This window comes from Seriola dumerili, unplaced genomic scaffold (assembly GCF_002260705.1).
Source record: "Seriola dumerili isolate Sdu_G_001 unplaced genomic scaffold, Sdu_1.0 BDQW01000822.1, whole genome shotgun sequence".
In the NCBI taxonomy this organism is placed as follows: domain Eukaryota; kingdom Metazoa; phylum Chordata; class Actinopteri; order Carangiformes; family Carangidae; genus Seriola; species Seriola dumerili.
Window position 1 is genome coordinate 1,258,419 of NW_019175077.1, and position 23,809 is coordinate 1,282,227.

Genomic DNA, 23,809 nt, shown 5'->3' on the forward strand with positions numbered 1-23,809 from the left:
AAGGAATTCTCTTTGAAACAGAAAGAGAAAGCTGTAACAAAAGAGGGTTCAGGTGGAAAAGAAATTAAAAGTACGCCACACCTGCTGCCTGAGTCAAGTTGGCGCGCAGAGCCTGAATGGTCTCCTTTGCTTTCCGTAGCTCAAACTCCAGCACTGGACAGGAAGTGACAACACACACACACAGGAAGTGCATCCAACCAAAGACAGGGAACAAACAAATAAAACAAAGATGGGCATGAAAAACAAAACAACCACACAAAAGATCTTGAGAGTCATAAAACAAAACAACAAAAAAGGATGCATGCAAATCATGGGTCTAAGGAACACATGCAGCAGAGGATCATGGTAAAGCTGGCTGGATGACAGTTTGTTTGAAAAAAGTGTGTAACGCATTGAGACATAGGGTTTCCTGCCCTTGTTTTTTCTCCCATTAATAGCACTGATATGTCTGACTTAAAAAAGTCCAACATTACTTCAGCTTAAGCTGATGTGAGTAAATTCAATCAAGCTACTGAAATGTAGCCTTGATAATCTAGGAGCTGTCTGACACAGGATTTCTTCCAGGCAAATGCCTTACTAACAAGCAATTAAATAATTTGGTTTCAAGCCACTCAAAGAACATTGCACTGATTTTTACTTCTTAATAGTCTAGACCATCATACTATGAAAAACAAAATCTAAACTGTAAAACCAAGAGCCAAAATGTCATCTAGAACATGATAGTATTTTGGATTTGTTTTCATTAAAAAAAGAACACAATAACAAGCTGTTTCTGACATCTTCTACAATCAGAAGCAGCAGGCATTTTGATAAAATTGTTCATTTGTACATTGGAATTTGAAGGCCTAACTAACACTGAATAAAGAAAAAGAACACACAAGATCTTGGACACGTTAGATAAAAAACACACGCAAAAAATAAGAAGCGATGGAGCTGGAAAACTATGTTGCATAGCTGTACACTGAAAATCTGCTATCTGATCTGATCCTGTTGTCCCCAAATCTCTAACCTAATGTCTAATGTCTAAGACTGTGGTTCAACTGGTGCTGTAGTAGGTTTCATATTTCTTCAATTAAGGACTTAACCCACGACCAAGGGAACTGTTAAGAGCAGGTTATCATCCTTATCAGTTTTTCTTAATGGTAGCCTATATTGTCTGATTTCCTCAAAGGTAATTCTCAATTTTCAATTACCAGATGAAATGTCAGCAATAAAGCAACAATATACCTGTTCATTTCCAGCAGATCAAGAGTGCACAGCATGCAAGCGCAACAAAATGGAAAACCAAGAACTGAATAACGGGGAGAGAAAAGAAACAAAATAAAGCATAACGCTAGTCTGGATGGAGTGACTTGTCCAGTATTGTTCACTGGGGTTTGATCAACGTCAGGAGAAAGCCAGAAAACCCAGAGTCAGACAGCTGGGGGCAGGCATCTTGGTAAGAAGAACAGATCAGAGGGGGATGAGAGTGGGGCTGGGTGAAGAGGGAAGAGAGGAGGGGGGAGGTGCCAATTTGGGAAAGTGGGCAGTGTATTAATAATAGTTTGTTTTTGTTTTTGTTTTTTTAAAGATGTATAATTTGTAGTTGGGAGCATGGAACCAACATCTCTGCTGCATGGTTTTTACTGTGCTCTTGCATTATTCAACTTAAAAAGTCCCAAACCATGAGCAAGCTATTTCACTGTTACATTTTCGGGTGTATTGACCTTTAACTTTACTTAAGACATTTACCTGTCCAAACTGCTAATCCTTTTTCTACTCGCATTATGCAACAAACAAATTGAATTTACTGACATTTACAAATCATAGATGTAATTCATTTACAGTAAGCAGTCATGTTGAGTCTGAGTTCAAAAAAAGAAAGAAAAAACACAACGCACAAAAAATTCTACAGTTTAAACAGTTTGTGAACAGTTACATAAATCCATACTGCAGTTATGGACTGGGGCTTCAAGATTCACTGACTAACACCGATCAAATGAGTGGATGACTACAGAAAGCTGGCAATGGATAATGTTAACCACTGTACTATGGCAGAGTGTGCAGGGCTGAAAAGTAATGTTTTCATATTAGCGATTATAAAATAGAAAAATGAAAACAAGAGGCAGAATAAGTTAACGTAATATGAATTGTCCCTGCGTGATATCACTGTCCCTACTGCATTACTGTTAAAATAAAAGGCCCTAAAATTCGATGTGTTTTTCTTTAGTCAACAGCATAAAAACACTCATCACACATCTGAGCAGCCGCTCTTAAATCAGTCTTCAGTGATTAGGTGCCATCACTGTCAGACTCAACTGTTAATGTATTTGACTGCAACTATCTAATGGTGCGTCACGACTGAGCCACAGGTGGGAAGGGAGTGTGATTTCAAACAATGCTGAGACAGGTCCTGTACCAAAAATATCACAGACTGACTCAACAGTGTGACAGTAGAGGACACTTCTACCAAGTTAAATAAAGAAACATACTGCATGTTGGAAGTGGAACATGTTTCCAAATACCCAGATTTTTGAAACATATTCTTTTAATGAACCGTATCTTTAACTGTCTAATTTTAAATCAACAAAACAATATGATACTGTGAATATGAACAATTAAACTATTGTTTAGTGTGAATTCTGCCATGATATGGGTTTAAAATTATGCTCATTGTCATCTCATCACTATTAAAGCAACTCTTAAATACAGCAGTGAAATTGTAACAGATTAAAAAACAATTTAAACTTTATGATAGCTTGGATTAAACTGACATCATGATTATTATTTTTCTCCATACTTGATTTCCCAAAGGTGAGCCAGGTCTCTTGCTTTTTAGCCCTAACGGAACGATTCATCTTACCTGCCACACGATCGTCTGACTCTCGGTTTCCATCATCTGAATAACGGGCAAAGTCCAAGGAGTCCAAGGTGCTGATGCTGCCTGCTCGATCTAAACAGAAACACAGGGGCGGTAGTGAGACAATTATAGAATAACATAACCACACAGTTAGACAAGTCCAAGGGCAAGCAGCTCACACAGCTTAAAAATGTGACAATGCAGTGATCCTCAAGAGATATTGCTTTACACACCGTCACCTCCGGGGATCTCTGAAGGGACTCGGCTACAAAACAGTAGCCCCACAGTACTAGGGATTCAGTATTTTGCTTAAGAACTCTTAACTAGGCTGGAGGCATTGCTGAAGCTGAGCTTGAATTAAAAGGATGGTGAGTAACCACAAGGCCACCCTTCTAAAAAAAAACAGATGGAAACTTTATTAAATTCAGCTAAAAGCAGAGACCTTTAAAAACTGTGTGGGAAGGTTTTACTTCAGCCAAGAAAAATTTGACTCACTGCACATGGGGAAAAACAAATCAATCATAAAATTTCAACTTTGCTAAGACCTTTAGTGAGTAGAAACATCCATTTCCAAACCAACACCACCAAACAACAACCTTACATCTCAGTAGAGGAATGCCAAAAGTATTGTTCACTCAAAAGAACAAATAAAGCTGATACATAAACATACTTGTGCTCCTATTTCAGCTAGGCCGGCCTGGTAGCTTAGCCAATGGTGTTAGCTTTCCTTCCAGTGCATTACAAGAGCGAGATTGGCCTATTTGTTCTCTGATATCAAGAGAGCAAAAGGTGAAGCCAAATGCAGCGTGTGGTCTTGTTAGCCTTAAAGCCATGGAGCAGTGACTGGGTGACTAATGAAGCTGATAATCGAGAAATAATTTCCTGTCCTGAAAAAATCAGTGTGTGTGTGTGTGTGTGTGACATGTTCAAGTGTTTGACCATACAGCTTCATAAAATACACACTCTCAGTCCTGTGACTGTATGGTGACTGTGTTTTATTGCTTGTGAGTGTCTGTTTTCGTGTGTCATTGTTCTGTCATGCTAACGTTAAGACTAATCCCTTTTCCTGTAGAGAATTCTTCCAACTCTCATTACTTCCCAATAACGCTTGAGAATGTTTGCTGTAAGTAGCAGCAATTTATTTGGTAATTCAGAGGATAATAGTGTGTTTGTCTGCATATGTGTGTGAGAGCAAAAAACCTGTAATTCCACAATCTTCAAGAGCATGCACAGATGTCTTTGTGTGTGTGCCTAATTACTCAAAAAACAAGTATTTCTTCCTGGCTGACCTTTCACTTCTGTGCCTGTGGTGTGTATTGTCTGGACCGTGATATATCTGACTCTTCAGACTGTCACCTCTTCACTTCACTCCTGCCAGGCAGGTTGTGCTATACACACACAAATCCATGCACAATCTCTCTCGCACCCTCTCTATATGCTCTTGAGCACGAGTGTCACCATCTCGCATTCAATCATTCATTCAAAGGAAGCCTCTTTATCTCTTTGCTACTTTATGATTTACAAAAAAAATCTTACAAAAATAATTGAGATTGAGCCAAGAAATTTTCAGGGACAAGGAAGAGGAAAGACGGACACAGAGGATAGTTTTTCTGCTTTGGCATGTAGAATAAAGAAAGCAGATAAATTGGACAGAGACAGGTGAAAGACTTTAGACAGAACAAAGAGATACTTTTAAACAGGGCGGATAAAATTCGCAGACATGGAGACAAGAGTGTATGGATGGTTAACTGGTATCCAACAAGCTTTTATTTTTAAATGGAGGGGATGTTTTGTCCAGAATGTCAGCTGTTTAGAATGCAACTATAAGGGATTGAAAAAACGGGGCACAAATTATAAAGGAGACACACGCAAGGCAGGCAAACAAACCTGTGCATACATTTGTCTCACAAAACATCACATCAAAATTCTGAAAATATATTTGACAAAATTTAACAATGAATAAGCATAGATTATAAACTGAGGATATGATTATGACCTGGAATGTGGTTCTGTATGTAATTTAAAACCACACTTATCCTTTGTGTAACTATACATTTGAAAATACCAATTTCATGCATGTAGGTAATGACAAGTCTGTAATAAATTGGTATAAATACACATTAACATATTTTCTATGGAATTTATTTAGTATAGTGCTAATTCACAACGTGATAAAGTGCCACAGTTGCTATGCTTAGTAATTCCAGTGCTGATCAAACACTAAGACACAATAATAACCCAAGGTTCTGTAAACGAGATTTTAAACAATAATAACGCAGCAAACCATTATATTCTATGTGAAGATATAGTGGAATAATGGCATCCTGGGCAGAGAACAAAGTGACACAGTGACAGCAAATGTTGCCATTGCTAGCTGGCTTACTGCCATCACGGCAATGCTAGCGTAGGCTAATGGTTATGGCTGGATTGCTTTTTGTTGGCTTCGTAACATCTTGCTGACTGAGAATGTGAAGGGAGCAGGCATTGTGGCGGAAGGGAGACCGGAGGTGTGACCAACCAAGCATTTGTTTTGGTCTTAGATGCTGGTGGTTTACAGATCCTTTAACATACACATGTACAGAAACACCCGCATTCACAGACATGCTCACAGCTTAATTAAGACACAGTTATGAACAGGCAGCCAGTCCAGAACTACATGGAGCCTGGCCAACACTCCAACAATATTATTACTCACCTTCTCAATACCAGCTCCCTGCCCCGGACAGAGGAAATGATGGAGAGACATTGTAAAGTGAGAAAATTTAAGTAAAGGAGAGAGAGCATGTGAGGGCGGGCCATCTAATAGGCAGTGCTACAAAGTGAGGGGTACAAATATTAGGTTTGTCTTAAAAGGCTGACAATGGCTAACTCTGAATCTTAATCAAATTAATTGGTGTAGCTGGTGTTAGAAGCCTTAACTGTGCTGATCTCTTTGCTATGTGGTTGACCTGGATTATCACTATGCCAGATTTACAGATACAGTATGTAAAAGGAGAGCACATATATAATGGTTATAAACAACCTAACCCAGATCTTATTATGTGAAGCTACTATTTGACCTTTGACGGTAGATGGCTGCCACTACAAATTAATTTTCAAATTCCTGTCCTGAGATTATATGGCCACTTTCTGGTATTATATCACGTCTTACATGGCAAACCACACATACTTCTTAGATATGGCAGCTTACTGTTGACCTTGTATATGGTAATTTAAGTGACTTGCATGCTGCCCTATAAGGTCTTTACATCACATGAGCAAATAATGACCTGACTAGCCAAAGAGGGGTGAAGAGAGAATACTTCATCCTTCCATGCTGCAAATTAGCAAAGTGGTGAGAGATGCCTTGCTGTGTCATGTGGCTTTGAGCAACAGCTGCAGATATAATGGAGCTTCTGACACAGTCAATGGATAATCCACAAACATGCTTGGTGCAATTAACTTCTTATGGCTAACAGTCACTGGTCGTGTATTCATAATGATCACATAATGATGGCATTTCTGGTTGATCAGTTGAAGGCTGTGGACATATATTTTGCTGTAAGATAATGCATGGACTTCAACATTATTAAAGCACATTAGCACTACATAGGCTAAGCACAAACCAGCCAAACAAACTGTCATCATACTCACCAGATGATGCTAACTGTGAAGTTATCATGCTGTGCCACGTCACAATGTGTTACATAGTCCATTTAATCATATGCTACACCATGTATCCTTTCAACACCTTCTGAGGGGATAACATTCTGTAGATTATTATTATTATTTCAACACTAAGTAAATTAAAAAGGTACCGTAGAGGCTGTTTCTTTTGTAGGACTTTAACGGTATACAATCCTTTAGAATCACACAATGAAAAGCAAGGTATTGAATGTGTTCCTGTTTGAAAAAACACAAGACGTAGACTGTCAACAACACTGTCAACAATGGAAGACACACATTCTATGAGTATCCCTCCCTCTTCAACAACCAATTAACTGTATTGTAATGTTGCAGTCCAACAGGGGAATCATGCCCTTCAAACACGTGGAAAAAGATCATTCCAGTGATCACATGACGACTTTGCTATCAGAGTATGCTAGAAAGAAAAGTGACACGGTCATGGGCTATGAGTCTATTGCTTTCTCTCTAAACAACTCTTATCAGGTGCTTCATTCATTTCTATCTGCTATTGATACATTTGACTTTTCAGCTTCCTACAGGATTTAATATTTTTATCAACCTTTACTCTCATCAATAACTTATGAGACTCTATGACCTTCCTGTCAGTTTCACTATAGGACAGTTATCTAGTCCTGTCATGCTTTTCGAAGACACCATCATTAAACATTTATTCTGTTACCTTGCTCCAACCTTTTGGGGGTTTGTATGATAATGCAACCACCAGATTACCACACCACTTTACAACTAACATGCTGTAGCTGCTGTAGTCATATATAGAAAGTCAGTCTACCTAAGTATTCAATTGTCCATGGTAGGGTTTCATAATGACAGACAATGGATGCAGTGAATGTGACTGGCTGCTATTTCCTAAAGCTAGCCTCAGGCCAGTTGCCTAGACCCACACTCAGGACTAACAATATCCCAAGACATCAGGTCATTGTCCATTGCTACTGCATCTAAATGAGGGAATAGAAAGCTTCTGGTTACAAACATCCACATCCTTGTCTTCAGCATTTATTTAAATGCTGTGTTTCTCTCAACTGGTAAACTGCCAAATGTTTACACAATGAAAATTCATTATCTGGACTTGTTGCTTAGCCTGCAACAAAAAAAAAATTACAACCGCAGTGCCACTGCCATGACATACTGTAACCTGCACATCTACTAACAAGACTGGGTTAAAACCTAGTATATGGCTGGGTTGTGTTGTAGGCTATTTGCATTCTGCCAAGTGCCAGCCAGGTTCAGCCTTTTATGTTTGCTTCTCTCCTACTCTCTGTGCTCACACATACAGTATTTTAATACAGCCAAATTCCCAATACAGCTTTTGTCATTCACGTTTTCTGTTTTTGTTGTTAGGCAACTGAACGAGTATAGTATGAAATAGTGACTGAAATGCAGCACATTTAGGCCACACATTTGCCAGAAGCCATTTCCAAGCCATTTCCAAGCTAATGAATTGTCATAAAATCACAAAATCGTATGACAAAATCACCATATCTTATTCACACTATATTTACTTGTAAAATCATCACTCAGAGATGAAGTTAGAAGCTCATTCATGTCAGCTGACGTGTGGCCAATTGAATGAGAGGCATAAGCCCCTTTTACACATCCTGTTCAAGGTAGCAATGTTGCACCTTTATTCCGCCTTGCCGTCCTGTGTAAAAGGTACAAACACAGAAAGGGGGGGGGCATTGTTGTTACACCTCAAGGGTGTAAACAGGAGAGCCGGCTTGGTGGGACAGGACGTCGATGCTGCTGTGTTCCACATCATGCTTCTGATTCTGGAAAGCCGGCATGCTATCTAAAAATCACACACTGGAGCAGCATTATACCGGCTTTGTTTGGTTCAATGTAAACAAGCAAGGGCAGCATAATGAGGGGTTTTCTTAACGACCATATAGCTGATCTCTGTATAAAAGTGCCTATAGTGAGGTGTGCCTGTCGAAGGAAAGCTCGATGTTGCACTCGTGGGGCAATACAGGAGACTCTTCTACAGAAATTAGCTACGGTATGTCCAACCAGTGGTTAGATTTGCGGGTTTTTTTTCTAAGTCACTAAAGGGGTCTAAAAAGTTAATTCATCTAGCAACAAACGTGCTACATTTGATACACTGCTTATTTGCGCCAAGTCATTTTGAAAGAGCAATAACCAATGGGGAAACTGCAGCATTCAGATGACCAATGGCATAACTTCATCACTATAATGTCAGTCAGCGACATTCTTGTTCATAGGGCTGGCCATGCTGTTGTGGTCCAGCCAAACATTGCACCAGGAAACATCTTCCAAATACTCTTCCATGATTGTGACAGCACATACTACTGTCAATTTTGTCAATACTAAAGGCATCATTTATTTTCTTATTTGAAAAAATAAGTAGATTGTTTTTCAGTGGCAGGTTAAAGAATGAAGGTAAATATCTGAATAGATAAAGAATAGATAAAAAATCTGTTCATTTGTGTTAAATAAGGACACAAGCGATGTAGGTTAAAGTCAATTCAATTTACAGCCTATAGTGCTTCCTGCTTATGATTCTCAGATTGTTCAAAGGATAGAGTGGATGTGTCACTATGCACCCAATTTGGGTGGCTGAGATCCTTCCTATCCATTCTCTCCTAGATTTAAGATACATAATTTTGACAGGCTTGATCCAATTGCTGCAGTGGAGAATATCAGGCTGAGTCACTTCCATTAAAATCTAAGAGTCATAAAGAGGATCCAGTTTTTAAAAAAAGTCAGTCAATCCACTAAAACATGCACAAGGCTTTCAGAAGCTCCATCCTCTATGGTAAGTCAAAATATCCTCATGGTGATTTTTTTCCTTTCTAGCTGTCTTTGAATGTAGCCAATTTGCTGCTTTCAGACCTGAGGGAGCTTTATAGCACCCTATACTGCAGTTCTATGTTCAGTGTGAATAGATTTGCTCTGCTCACCTCAGTGAAATGGGGCTACAAGAAAAGGTTTGCCACTCATATGCAATGCCAAGCCCTTGTTCTTTGCCACATTGGGAGTTGAACTTCATGGTACAATTACTCCTGCTGCTCCATGGCAGGCTTCATTTACTTGAGGCTTGGGATATCACCATGGTTATCATTTGCATGGCCTGTTTGTTTAGGAGACTAGACATTTTTCAGCCACCATATAATGTTAAGGGTTATTCCATAAAGGCAGGCCTGTAAGTGGATGGGGGTGCTACAGTTTCACAGCCTTGACCAGCAAACCAAAATAATATTTTATCTTCCTGGCTTGGTAGGAACAATAGGTACAGAGCAATAAAACCACTAACAAGCCACTGTCCTCCTTAACCAGATGATGTAGGTTCAAATGCAATTCAGGATGTATAAGTACTGTGTTCTCTTTAGCAAAACACTACACACTACACACTACACACTCCTTACCAACTGCAGCCTTCTCCTCAAATTCAAATTTGCTTTACTGGCTTGACCACAGTTAAATACAACATTGGAGAGGCAAGTTGTACAAGCCTTCACTTTTTGTATGACCTCTCTTTGCCCTTCTCTATAGTTGTTCCTGACCTCTGACCTCCATGTGGCCTAAAGAAAAGGGTAACACGCATTTTCCAACAGGACTGGATTATACTAGAATTATCACTACAGGCCTGTCATAATATCACGCATCCATCTTCACAATTCATCTTTTGCCACCAACTAAATACGGTATCACAGTTTAATTCACATTTGTATGATTCTGTGATGCTCTAGTGTGTATGTCAGCCAACACAGCTGACCCACAAAACCCGCTTGTTGACTGTCGGCCCTACACCAGGAGGGCAGGTGCAGCAAGCGGACATCTCTTTATCGATTGGTTTCTAAATCTAATGTTTAAAGCTAATGTTAGTTAGCTGGTGGGCTAACTTAGTATAATGCAGCATTAAAGACAGAGCTAGCTGACAGCTAACGTTATATGACTGGCCCTGGGAGCAGCTACTTACTCAGTGGTCCTCCAGGTCCGAGGACCTGGTCTTTGGCAGGCGGAGTGCCGCTCTGTCGCTCGAAGTTGCCAGGGTTGGAGAAATAATCCCTCAGCCTTGGGAGCTCTCTGCCTGCTTCCAGCAGTTCGGTGTGAAACTCCAGGGCCGTGAGAATGTATTGGTCCCGTAATAGCTGAGCAGCAATGACATCCACTGATACTCGTGTCTCGGCGCTGCCTGCCATAGCGGACGTGGCCGCGGCCGAGACCGAGATGCCCTCACCGCTGGGGCTCGTCCGGTTGCCAGACAGCAGGAGCGTCGGAGGTTCAGCGTCCGCAGACGGGGAAAAAGGATTGCCTGGCGGCGGCCCTGGCGCTCCGTCACTCGGGCTTCTCTCTGTGTCAACTGTTTCATTAGGGCGCCGATCAGCCTCTTCCTCGGAATCACTGAGATTAAACGGGTTGACCGACGCCATTTTTGCACTATAAAGATTCTTAGCAACCCAAGTCAGCTAGGCTAATCAGACCCGCTTCTTCCTGAATGGATATTAAGCTAGCAAGGGTTTGATAGTAGCTTTGACAACAGGAAAGAATGCGAAGCTCTGATTGGTCGAATTTTACCAATGTTTCCCAAATGCCCGCCTTTTTCATGGGATACAACAAAATGATTGGATACTGGATACAGAAAGGAAAACTGGGCAGGGCACATTTGACAACACACAGCCTTCGCTAGCTAATATATTGTCAAAGAACAACAAGCTGTGAAAATTACAGTTTCCAGTGAGACTGCACTGTAACGGAAATTATTATATAATAAAAGCTTTGAGAGAGGGCAAATATAAAACAAAGCTCTCTGGGAAATAAACATCTTAACTACAGTACCCACAATTCAGCTGCAAAGTATACACGTTAACGTCAAACGTCAGTCACAACAAGGAAGTGAATGCGCATGGTACCTGAATTTCTTGAACTAATCTTCTTAAAAGACGGACAGTTGGTTTTGTAAAAGCACGCACTTACAGATTACGTTGATCTTGTTTCGTACAACAAGGCCTTAATCTGCCGGGATCTCCGTTTATATATAACTGGTCATTTACGAAGATAAATGGAAGCTAAATTAGTGTGCCTAACAGGTGAAATGTTGAAACTGTAGTAGATACTTTTGCTCTTCCATTCATTCATCAACGAGCCAATGTCGTCAGGTTTCATTGTCGGTTTCTGCTGACGTTACATACAGGTAAGACTATTTTCATGGTCTAAAGAACCAACTCATTTTCTGATTCACACTACTGTAAACAGATTTAATTACTGTTAGTCTGCTAGCTCAATGGTTACCATTGGAATGTTCAGAAAGAACTATTATTATTTATATATCATATATCATTGTTGCACAATGACTAGTGGCATATGGCGACAGAGGGATTATTCCTTAAGCAGTCTCTGCATGGCACATACTTTGTCCTAACCAGTCTATATTATGCTGAAACTTTCTACTACCTCCTTCTGTCTTTGAACCAAACTATTTGTCCTAAAAATAAAGTTAGACTGTGTAACTTCATATTTTCCTGCATCATTTTTATTTATAACGTCTTTATTTCTCTCTTCTTGTTCCGAACTTGTTTCACCCCCAGATACATGAAGTCTTTCTTCCTCTGTTTCAATTAACTCAATCCTGGTTGTTCTACAGGTTCAGCGTGGTGTTGACACTCAAAATGAGGATGATCACCTTCTTCCTGGTTGGTCTGACAGTCCACGTGATCTTCTTCCTTTCTATCTTTGACATCTACTTCACCTCACCCCTGGTTCATGGCATGACACCCCAGGCTACATCGCTGGCACCCCCTGCTTCCAGACTGGTGTTAGTGGTAGCCGATGGTCTCAGGGCAGACAGTCTCTTCACCTTACACCCCGATGGCTCATCCAGGGCCCCATATCTGAGGTTGGGAAACATATATAAGCTTCAGTGCGGTGTATTTGGATGGGTGTTAATTAGTCCAGTGGTGGAAGCAGTATGTATATTTGCAGTTAGTTTTTCTTGGGTGTATATGTTACCATCATACTGGGTAACTGTTGTTTGTGTATGCACATCTGTGTTTTTTCAAATATCAGGGGTGTGATAGAGGAGAGGGGCACCTGGGGGGTGTCACATACACGTGTACCCACTGAGTCTCGGCCTGGTCATGTTGCTCTCATTGCTGGCTTCTATGAGGATGTTAGTGCTGTTGCTAAAGGTAGGTGTGAATTTGTGCATGTTGATGAGTCCAATACAGAAAAATCTATGTGAAAGATTAATGAGTGGGAGTGTTTTGCTCTCATATTGTATGTTTCTGTATGCATCTGTGTGGGTCACTATTGTTGTGTCTGGTTGTGACTGCAAGGCCATTGATTTTTTTTTGTGTGTGTGTGTGTTTTCAGGCTGGAAGGAGAATCCTGTAGAGTTTGACTCAGTGTTTAATGAGAGCAGACACACCTGGTGTTGGGGCAGCCCTGATATTCTGCCTATGTTTGCCAAAGGTACACAAGCACTCACACTCTCACAAAAAATGCAAACACACGCATAAACATAATCAATATAAACAAAAGGTCACAGATAAAGTCTGTATCAAAATCAAAATTCAAATATGGTGACACATTTGTATATGTACATTAAGTTTATTTCACATTACTTATTTATATTTAGATATTTCAGGACAACACTTAAAAAATCCTTCTATTAAATCTCATGTCCTTACATCTGTTTTCCAGGTGCCAGTGGAGACCATGTTTACACCTACACATACCCAGCAGAGGAGGAGGACTTTGCCTCCACAGATGCCTCCAGGCTGGACAGCTGGGTGTTCTCTCAAGTCAAAGTATTGTAGTAGAAATACTAATGATAATTGAAATTAAAATTGAAATTAATTTATAAAGTAATACTTGTTTTTGCAGATTTAAAATAGTTTCTTTAGGCTTAAACTATTACTGGATTAAACACTTTTTTGTTTTAAAAAAGAAGCAGTCTGAACAGGAAGCATTGTATGCTGTGAACTCAACTCACTTCAACCTACATACCTTGTTCAGTGTCTTTATTTAACACCAATGAACAGATTTTTAACCTGCCAATAAAAATATGAATTTGTGGCTTTTACAGAAACTAAGCCAGTATTGGCCTGTGTAAAGTTCATGTTCCACTTTCATCTTCATTGTCACTTAATGCAGCAAGGTTGGCAGTTTGTCATGTTTATGTTATTTGTGGACAAATGATACATTTTCATGTAGCAAACCCTTTGGAAAATGTGAGGCCATTTGGAGTAGATTATAGCACAGTTGCTGTAAGCTTTATTCGAAAATACTGGTTAATGTACAATAATATATATATACATACATATATTGGTTTGGTACCATTCAACTATATTTATTTTTATTTTTCTTTCTTCAGTCATTCTTTCAATCAGCAAAGTCTAACTCAAGTCTGAAGGCCAGTCTTCTCGAGGATAAGAATGTCTTCTTCCTGCATCTGCTGGGCATTGACACAAATGGCCATGCTCACAGACCAATGTCACAGTAAGAGACATGTTTTTAAGCTTTCTTGTTTCCATTTATATTAAATTTGATTGCACTCTACATAACATCAAATGAAATTAACATATTTTTCCAGCATTCAATTAGGTGGTGATGTCTTGTATTTGTCTTTTGTGTATTTGTCTTTAGGGAGTACCTAGAAAATATTGGTCTAGTAGACACTGGTGTAGCTGAGATGGTGTCTCAAGTAGAAGACTTCTTTGGTTATGATGGCAGAACAGCTTATGTGTTCACCTCTGATCATGGCATGACAAACTGGGGTAAGACTCTTGTTTGTATATGTGTGCAGTTTTACCGTCTGCAAGTTGAAAAAAATGAAACTGATCTATTAATCACAATGTGAATTCATTGGAGTCTATATAGTATTTGTTAAAGTGTGTGAATATTTGCATTTGTGCTTGTTTTCTTTCTTGCATGCATCTCCAGGTTCCCACGGTGCAGGCCATCCTTCTGAGACGCTCACCCCTTTAGTGGTGTGGGGAGCTGGAGTTCATAGTGCCCAGAGAGTCACTGAATCCCAACCGTATGATGATGGATACCTACAAGGTACTAAACACTTGCACTGTGCTCACAGCTGCTTGTTTAACTGTCCTGTAAGCAGGTGTTTTACCTTGTCTTTGGGACCCAGGTTCTCCTACACCCACAAAGAGTTATTAATTTTGTGCAATATATATGGCAGAATGACATTTTGTATTTTATTTTGTTTTAATAAAAAAAAAAAAATCAAAGGTCCTCTTTTAAAAAATGTATATGCAGCAATTTATTGGGTCTACATTCTTTCTCGATTTTAATCCCTACTGTTTCTCTCAGATTGGAAACTGGAGCACCTCCGTAGGGTTGATGTCAGCCAGGTAAGACCCAGTGCCTGACACTACAGTAACATTAATCAGTGTCACTAAATGTACAGTGTATGCAGAACATAAGAACAGGTAAAGTGAAATCTTTTTATTGTTGTTTTCTGCAGGCTGACATTGCTCCCCTCATGGCTTCTCTCATTGGTGTTCCCATTCCTGTCAACTCAGTTGTAAGTTCAGAGATAATCTAGGCAAAGTAATATATTCTATTTATTTAATTTATAAAATTATATATAACTGTTCCATGCATTACCCAAGTTGTCAAAAATTGATTTTGTATATTTCCGTGACATTTGTTCACTTAACAATGTTTTCTATAAATCTTCCTCCACAGTTTTTAATGACTTTATGTTCATCTTTATGTGTATTTGTGTTTCCTCAGGGTGTGTTACCTCTTCTCTATCTCAACAACAGTGACCTGTTCAAGGCAGAGAGCATGTACACCAATGCTATTCAAGTACTAGAGCAGTTCAAGGTATGACAACACGCATCTCTGCTATTACTGACATGCTGGTCATTAACTTTTGGTAACTTCCTACCTCTATACACCATGCCACTTTAAGTTATAAATTATGTTGATGCACATGAAAGGTAACACAATAATTAAGTTATTTAAAACTATGGTGACTGGTGATTGAGCTATATATGTCTATATTTTTTTTTTTGAAGATGAAAATGACCCAAAAAAAGGAGACAACCTTGTCTTTTCTCTTCACCCCATACCAGTAAGTATAATAAGTGAATTCATTACTTGTTCTAACAAGAAGTGAGTTAATAATGTGAATTTACTTTTCATCACAACATGTTTACCAAGAGCTCATATCAGGCTCCTTTTATATGATGTACGAGGTGTGGGGAGAGTAGATTAAAAATCCATATGAGAAAGAATATTAACCCAATGGCAGTAACTGAGAAAAATTTTTCAAATTTTGTATTGCTGGCCTATGCAAATATTAAGCCAGACGATGCATTGTTTATATTACCCTTTGTGTTGTGTAAGTATGAAGGTAAGTGATGCGCACTAGTCATTGTATTTACTGTAAGACCACATTTAAATGCAATTTCACGCACTCATCTTTATTGCTTTGCTTCTTTTTTTTTCCCAGACTACTGACTGAGTCAAAACAAGCAGAATTCATCCACAAGGCCAGAATACTGATTCAGCTGGAGAAGTATGAAGATGCTGTAAGTATCAGGGAAAAGACAGTCTTGTCTTAGACTGTAGGTAAATTAGCAGCTGTAGATGCTGAATTGAATTGAATTTTATGCATTAAGCTAAGTGTTTAAACCTGCTGTTTATGTATAACATATTACAAACAACACACTTGAGCTGTGCTTGAGTGTAATAATCAGCTGATAGTACAGTAAGAAGTTGGGTTAAGAAGTCATTGTTGTGACCGACACCACTAGAACCAGCTAAGCGGTGGTGAATGCTGTCTTCATTAACAAAGCTACATGTACAGTATGTCTGCCTTTTTTGGGTTTTGAATGATCACTTTCCTCCCTAGTTTCTTTTTTGTGACTTTACATTACTTGCTGAACAATCTTTCCAATTTCTCTATGCTTTTGCTAAAGCATTACCTTTCATTTCCCCTCGTCTGTTTCTTATCAGATCTCTCTGTGCCAGTCTCTGATATCCCGTTCCCTGGAGGGCCTGGTTTACTACCATACCTATGACAGGTTCTTCCTGGGTTGCAGTGTGGTGCTGGGATTTGTAGGCTGGACCTCATATGTTGTTTTAGTCATACTGAAGACTCATGCCAGCCTCAACAGACATCCCAGTGTCCTCAAACAGGTCAGGGCATACACTATATTCCCTGTTTCTTTGCCGTTTAGGATTTCTTCCACCAAAACATACTTTATTTAATGTCTTGTTAAGTTATATATTGGTAATGTTCCTGTGTGTTTACATTTGCAGACTCCCAGCCATACCCTGGCGAGGCTGTGTATGTGTGTGACAGTGGTGATCACTGTGTTCCTGCTTATCCAAAGGAGCCCTGCTACCTACTACATTTACTGCCTGCTGCCTGTCCCTGTATGGTACTCTGTCCTTAAAGAGTGAGTCATTCACAAATTCAAGAAACATCTGTGCACATACATTACAATCTAATCATATATGTGTGTTGTGCCTGTATGTTCTCAGAGAGCGATGGAGCAAACACCACACTCACATACAGGATGTCAGCAAATATCAAAACATATCAATGGAGATCACAGCAATCAATGAATATAGTACTTCTATGGTGGCTCTAATTTAGCACACACATACTTGTTCATGCATGTCCTGCACAGCTGTAGTGAGATGTTAATTACATCCTTGATCCTTTGGTGTTGTATCCATTCATGGTTCTCCTGTGTAAATGGATGAAAGGATGATATTTTCAGTTTTCTTTCTTTTCTCTGTGTTATCACAGGAAGAATAATCTCATTAATGATCCATTTTAGGTCTGGAACACTAACAGATTTGATTCAATCTGCTCCCTCTCTTCCACTGTGGAAATGTTTCGGCTATTTTGTGCTGGTGGCATTTGGAATCGAGCTACTGGTAGGTGTCTTTAATGTCTTTTAATGTATAATTAGAGGCATATTTTTGGTATACAGCATTACTTATAAGCCTTCAGCTGACCTCCAAATACAGTACACATCACAATGTATAGGGCTCACCATGTATAGTATGAGGTTACTTTGTCTTGTGGATGCCAGTTCACCTTTGCTGCCCCCAGGTGGTGAGTTTCTTCTATCGCGCCATGCTGACTGTGGGCCTGACTTTGCTCTCTATCTGGCCCTTCCTGTCGGGACTTTTTGGCAAGGCCAAGGTAACTATGTCACAAGTCATGACTCCAACAGTTCAAGAATGAGTAATACACACTTTGAGATAATGTAAAATGAATAAAAACTTGACAAGTACACACACACCAGGAAATGTTATGGTATTTGAATATTTTGATATCCATAGTTGAAAGGTGATGGCAAATGATGTGTCTCCAGGAAATTTGGAAATAGGTGATGGAGTTTCCTGTAAACACGGCAGCAAATTTTCCTAAATGTATAAGTTTTGACTGATAGATTTCTAGCTACTTCCTGGACAAATTATCTTTTAATCAGTCACCTTTTTATTTATTTATTTTTATTTTTATTTTATTTTCTATTTTACTAGGAAGTCCCATTGAGATAACAAATCTTTTTCAAGAGAGACATGGCCAAGATGGCAGCCATACAAACACACCACATTAAAATACACATAAAACATAAAATACTGCATATTGATCGGGAATGAAAAAGGACACTGACTAAATCTGAGTCTACGTGACACAAATATGTAATAACCTTAATTAATGGATAATGAAATAGAAATAATCAAATTAATTCAAATTGATTCCTTAAATACAGACCATTCTGATCTTTTTGTATCATTTCATTAATGGTTAAACCTATTTCATTATTTCCAAATTTTCTTAATTTTACATTCATAAAGGTCGTTATATGACTTGGCACTTAATCACTTATTCTATGCCCCAGTCCTGAAATCATTTATCTTTTAATTCTTGTCTAGGTAGCTCCATTTGTCTTTAACTGCATTCTAGGAGTTTCAGTAATTTTGTTGAAACATCTGTCAGTATCCATAAGCAAGCCACAAAAAAATTGATCATCACAATCATATGAATAAATTGATTAAATTGTTAAGCGATGAATGAATGAAACAAAATGGTTCGTTGTGTAACTTGCTCATGTCATGGATTTATCATCATTCTACTGTCAGATTAACACCTGGTTTGTTAAATAATGAACTGACATCCAGCCTCTAACTATGAACTTATTGTCTCTGTCCCCGTATAGTTCCGTTCATTGAGCTGGTTTCTGGGCTGCCTATTTTTGTCTCTTTTCCCGCTCATGCCTGTTGTGGGTAGAGAGCCCGACATACATCTGGTGTAAGTGCTTCCTCTGTTGGCTTCACTTTATCAGAAAGTTTATAAAACCTCAAAAGACAGATTCAGGTCATTCAGTTGTATGATCAAATTCAGATAGGGATGGGCAACATGGTTGTAATCAGTATCACTATAATAATCCAAATATTTTGTCCCATATCAATATATGTATATCAAAATGTGGCAAATGTGTGTAAACTCCAATAACTTATTCTGTCAGCTTTAAGTTAGACTTTGCTTTGAACCATTATAAATTTTGTAAAATTATAACAGGGTATGACCAAATCACCTCAATAAATTGACACAGGAGAAATATTACTGGATCTTTATGCAACATAAGTATGTCAAATTAAGCTGTATGTTATGAATATGTGTATAATAATACAGTAACATTTTGTGTGTTTGTTCAGTACCTGTGCAGGTCTACTCACTCTCTTCACTTCACTTTGTTACCTCTGGTCCTCACGACAGAGAACACCACTGCACCTCAGTGACAGACAGCAGTTTGTTACCCAGGTGACTACAGTACATGCCGTTTTGTGTGTGTGTGGTTGTATTACTGAATTTTCTAAAAATAAATGATTACCTGTCAAACTCAACAGATGCTCCATGTGGCAGTGTGTGCATACGTGCCATCCCTCACACACTCCAGTCTGCAGCAAAAACAGGGCCTGCCGCTTGTTAATCAGATCATCAGCTGGACCACATTAGGTAGGTGGGTGTGAGTGAGCACAAGGTACATGAGATTTATCCAAATTCAATACCTTCCTGGGGATTTTGTGGGGAGATTACATCAAATATACTCACGTTATATCATATTTATATATCATTTATGTTCAGTTTTTAAATACTGATCAGATTTTAAGATATAAGTCAAATAATTTTAGTCAGTTAAGTTAAAATGTCAAATCCTGTATGCCGTTATATCTTTAAGTCCCAGCACACATTTCCTTTGTCTTCTCTTTTCTCAGGATCTTCTATGCTGGTTCCATTGTTGAGCTCTACACGTCTTTTCCATCGCCTCCTTAGCATATTCCTCTCTCTCACAGCCACATACCTACTGCTCAGCACTGGGTAAGACATGATAGTACACACACACACACACACACACATCATGCAGCTGCCCCAACACTTCAAATCATGTCGCGGTTGAGTTTTATCATCACAGCACAGCTAAAAAAAAAATGTCTAATGAGTATACCCTCTCCTACCTAGGTCAGAGGCCTTGTTCCCCCCTGTGTTATCTTGGTTGATGTTTGTGTGGATCAACATTGAACAGGAAGCTATGCTTGCTCAGGGTGTCTCTGGCAGACAAGAGGTAGAACCATTATGCGTATGTTTCCAAACTTTGTAGAGCAGCGTAAATGACATGACAAAATAAGAGGAAAATTTCTTGTATCAAATTTAAATCTCACCCATTGCTACTTTATACACAAACTGGTTACTTACTTACAACCTGTGATTCAAAGTGGCCATTGTTATCAGGAATATACAATAGCAACAACCACATTTTCTTCAAACATAACATAGTGTGATCTGTGAAGTGACTTTACATAAAGCTCTACATAATGTATGTAAGGTCTCAGATCATAATTATGTGTTTGGGTGTGCATATACATGCGTGTGAATGCTTCTCTTTGTTTTTTTTTTTTCTTTCAGCTCTCCACTATTGATTTCTCTGCAAACATTGACATTGCCAAGATCCGACAACTGAAGTTGGATGACATCAGAAGATCTTATTTTTTTGTATCCATGTTAGAGTATTAGCAACAGTAACATTGCCTATAATTACAAATAATGAACTGATGAGTTTAACATTGCTTTAGCTCTTTCCTTGACCATACATTCTCTTCAGGTGTTTTTTATAATAACAGCTTTCTTTGGCACAGGAAACATAGCCTCCATTAACAGGTACGTATGTGTGTGTGGTTTCTGTAGAAAATGGAAGCAAGCATTTTTTTTTTTTTTTTTTTGTGGTTCAGTTATGGGTGAAGTTAATGTCTGGTATAAAATTAGTTATCTGTGAAAACACAGCAGTGACTCATACTGTCTGGGTTTTATTTGCATTGTTTTGAACAGCTAGTCTTTTGAGTAGTGTGTGCCTTTTTATGTGAGATCTTTTTACATTGCACCACGTACAGTATGTCAGTCTTTACTGTAAAACACCAAAGGATCATCAAGAAATCTATCCCCTAGATAAGTGTTTGCATGTGTGCTTTGCATGATTAAAGAGTCTGGTACTTCTGGTAAATTCGTCTGCAGTCATTACCTCTGTTTCCTTCTCCTTTTTACCTAGTTTTGACCCAGCATCGGTTTATTGTTTCCTGACTGTCTTCAACCCCTTCATCATGGGAGGACTGATGATGTGGAAGGTACCATACTAGTATCTAGTAGCATAATCTGTTCATACATTTACTTTGGAAATATGCTTACAATACACAGCATAGATGAGCAACCCCCCTCTGAACATAAAGAATTTTTTTTTTCCTAAATACTTTACTTTTTTCTTTGGAACTCCTAATCTTGCATCATGTTCAGTTTTAATTTTTTTAATAGTGTAGTCTCTAATCTTAGTGGTGAAAATTTTCTTTCTGTTTTTGCTTCTCCTTCTTCCTGTTTTCTCTGACTATACATTGGCTAATAATGAGAGGGTTGCTGATTCATGTAACGATACGTAGAGAGGGTAGGTGTAATAAGCTTATCTTCAGTCTACACCTTCTCAGCCAGTATTGTTACATTTTTCTGCGCAATGAAATGATTCTCTGTCTCAAATTTCCAGACAAGTCTCTCCCATGTGGTTGTCAGCATTAGGTCTGAGTGTGATTCAGTGGGTTAAGTACCTCTTTAATTGTCAACCAGTTACAACTGTTTGAGTGAGGGGGTTCAACAGACTCATCTGGTGATCGTTTGCCCTTAAGCGAGAATTTTATTCTGTGTTATTATGTAATGTACTCATTTTTGCAACCTGGCCTTTTACCATTTTGACAAGAAAATCATATTTTTTCTCAATGATATATTGACATATATCTTTGGTTACTGATAAAAGAGAGTTACAGGAACATTGCATCATAGGATCATCATCATAGGAATCCAAAATGTGTTTTATTTCTAAAGAGAAATCATAGGATTTGTTAGGTATAAGAGAGGGTGTGCTCATTTATTCTGTATGCTATAAATATGTTTTAACCTTCTTCCCTTGTTGTCTTATTTTGACTCTCTGCAGCCATGACATGTGCTTTGTCATAGACTGAAAAAAAATATTAACAGCATCATTCTCAATAATTAAATTTGTCTGGACTTTCTAATGAAATCTTCAATTTTCTTAAATTGCCTTCCTTTGATCTTTCAGGTTATCATTCCATTCATAATAGTAATGTGCACATTTGAGACCATCCAGGTTGCAACACAGCTTTCATCAAGAAGGTAAACTCTCTGCTGCCTTTAAACAGACACTACCCAACAGAAGGATGTGTTTCCACTTGTCACACTGTACACATTTTTTTTATCTGATGCAGCCATTTGCATTTTAGACTGACCGCAAAAAGTTTATTTTCTGTGGTTCGTTGTGTGTGAAGAGGGTGTACATCTACTGTCCATGCTGTACATAAAGTAAATATGCTTTGTTGAGGATGTTAATTACAACAAGTTACTTGCTTTCCTTCCATCTTTCATTTATCTTTTTATCATTCTCTTCCAGTTTGTTCCTCATAGTCCTGGTCATCTCTGACTTGATGGCTCTGGTAAGACATTTCTCATCAGTTTCAAATGTGTTGTGTGAATGGTGGATTAAAGATACAGATGATGTTCTTTCTCAAACATTTATTCTGCCCTACCTTTTCCTTTTGTGTAGACCGAATGTGAACCTCAGACAATAATTAACTTAAACTCACTCTTCCTTTCCTCAGCACTTTTTCTTCCTGGTGCAGGACTACGGCAGCTGGTTGGACATTGGCACAAGGCAAGTTAACTGAAAAATACATGGTTTCTAAGTCTTAATTAATAACTTGACTCACATACACACATTTTCCCTCCTCCCTCGTGCTTTCTTTCAGTCACTGTTTTATTGGAATACACTTACACATAAACATGTTAAACTTATTTCTTTGTCTCTTACAGCATTAGCCACTATGTGATAGTGATGTCGATGACCATCTTCCTGATGTTGCTAAGTGTGGTCACACACATACTCACCTCACAAAGACTTATCCTGTGGAGGAGACCCAAATTGCACTTCCCCTAAACAAACATGTGCATTTATGGTGTCATTGACTTTTCTTTTTTTTTTTTTTTTTTAGATACTTTTCCTTTGGCTTTTGTTTCATTAAACCAAAGTTTATTTATATAAGATATGGGATATTGTTTTTCGTACTCTATATAATCTACAGTACAGTGCAAAACTCTTACACCACTTTGCTGAATTTTTTGGAGTTTTAGAAATCCCCTCTTACATTTCCTTATTCCTCATAATAATGATTGTTTGTTTATACATCAATTATAATGTGGTTTCAAGCTATAAATAATTAATCAACTCGTATTGCTTAGATAGATGGTTTTAATAGAACATGTTGCAGAGTGGCCTAAGACTTTTGCACAGTACTGTTTGCACTGTATTCTTTTGTACACTCAGTCTGTGTTTTAAGCACATTGTTTTTGCATTAATCATTGATGAACTGACTCACACTACTTGAATATTTGACTGTGAATTATGTCTTTGCCAGCAGTGCTGATTTATGATCCACTAAAAAAGGGTAACTTGATAACTTGCTAACCATGTAACACTACTTCCTCTAAAGCTGCCTAAAACATATCCTTGTTCATAAGAAAATTAGACCTTATTTCAATTTATTGTGATGAGGCATGTACCAATAAAACTGAAGGAGTGCACTGGAAACATGAATGTTCATAAAGAGGCATCCAATAAAAACAAAAGTGAGTACACCCCTGGTCAGTATCCCTGAAATGTAATTACAAATCTCCATTGAATAGAGTTTCATTTGTTTTTAGCTAAAGCACAAGTAGAAATAAGCCAA

At 38.4% G+C, this 23,809-nt stretch overlaps 2 protein-coding genes across 5 annotated transcripts in view; one reads left to right on the forward strand and one right to left on the reverse strand.

The window, feature by feature from the left end:
* Positions 1-11,132, reverse strand: part of kiaa1468 (KIAA1468 ortholog) — a 35,760-nt gene extending 24,628 nt beyond the window's left edge. For 2 of the 4 annotated variants that reach the window (XM_022766295.1, XM_022766294.1), the window contains exons 1-3: positions 10,461-11,132; positions 2,843-2,932; positions 82-153 (exon numbers count right to left, since the gene is read on the reverse strand). In XM_022766295.1, coding sequence (XP_022622016.1) covers positions 82-153; positions 2,843-2,932; positions 10,461-10,914 — 616 coding nt within the window. In that variant the 5' untranslated portion in view covers positions 10,915-11,132. The remainder of the gene's footprint in view (positions 1-81; positions 154-2,842; positions 2,933-10,460) is intronic. The other 2 variants (XM_022766297.1, XM_022766296.1) reach the window with 1 other exon arrangement.
* A 258-nt stretch (positions 11,133-11,390) lies between these two features.
* On the forward strand, positions 11,391-23,065 carry pign (phosphatidylinositol glycan anchor biosynthesis class N). The gene is made up of 29 exons (XM_022766304.1): positions 11,391-11,675; positions 12,126-12,377; positions 12,548-12,669; positions 12,854-12,952; positions 13,184-13,290; positions 13,857-13,981; positions 14,129-14,259; positions 14,426-14,545; positions 14,810-14,850; positions 14,964-15,023; positions 15,236-15,328; positions 15,523-15,578; positions 15,960-16,038; positions 16,466-16,648; positions 16,772-16,911; positions 17,299-17,398; positions 17,577-17,669; positions 18,691-18,782; positions 19,190-19,295; positions 19,382-19,490; positions 19,751-19,853; positions 19,995-20,097; positions 20,439-20,525; positions 20,635-20,690; positions 21,076-21,151; positions 22,129-22,202; positions 22,477-22,519; positions 22,685-22,737; positions 22,896-23,065. The coding sequence occupies exons 2-29, from the start codon at positions 12,151-12,153 to the stop codon at positions 23,017-23,019; spliced, it is 2,802 nt and encodes a 933-aa protein (XP_022622025.1). The 5' UTR covers positions 11,391-11,675; positions 12,126-12,150; the 3' UTR covers positions 23,020-23,065.
* Positions 23,066-23,809: the final 744 nt, after the last annotated feature.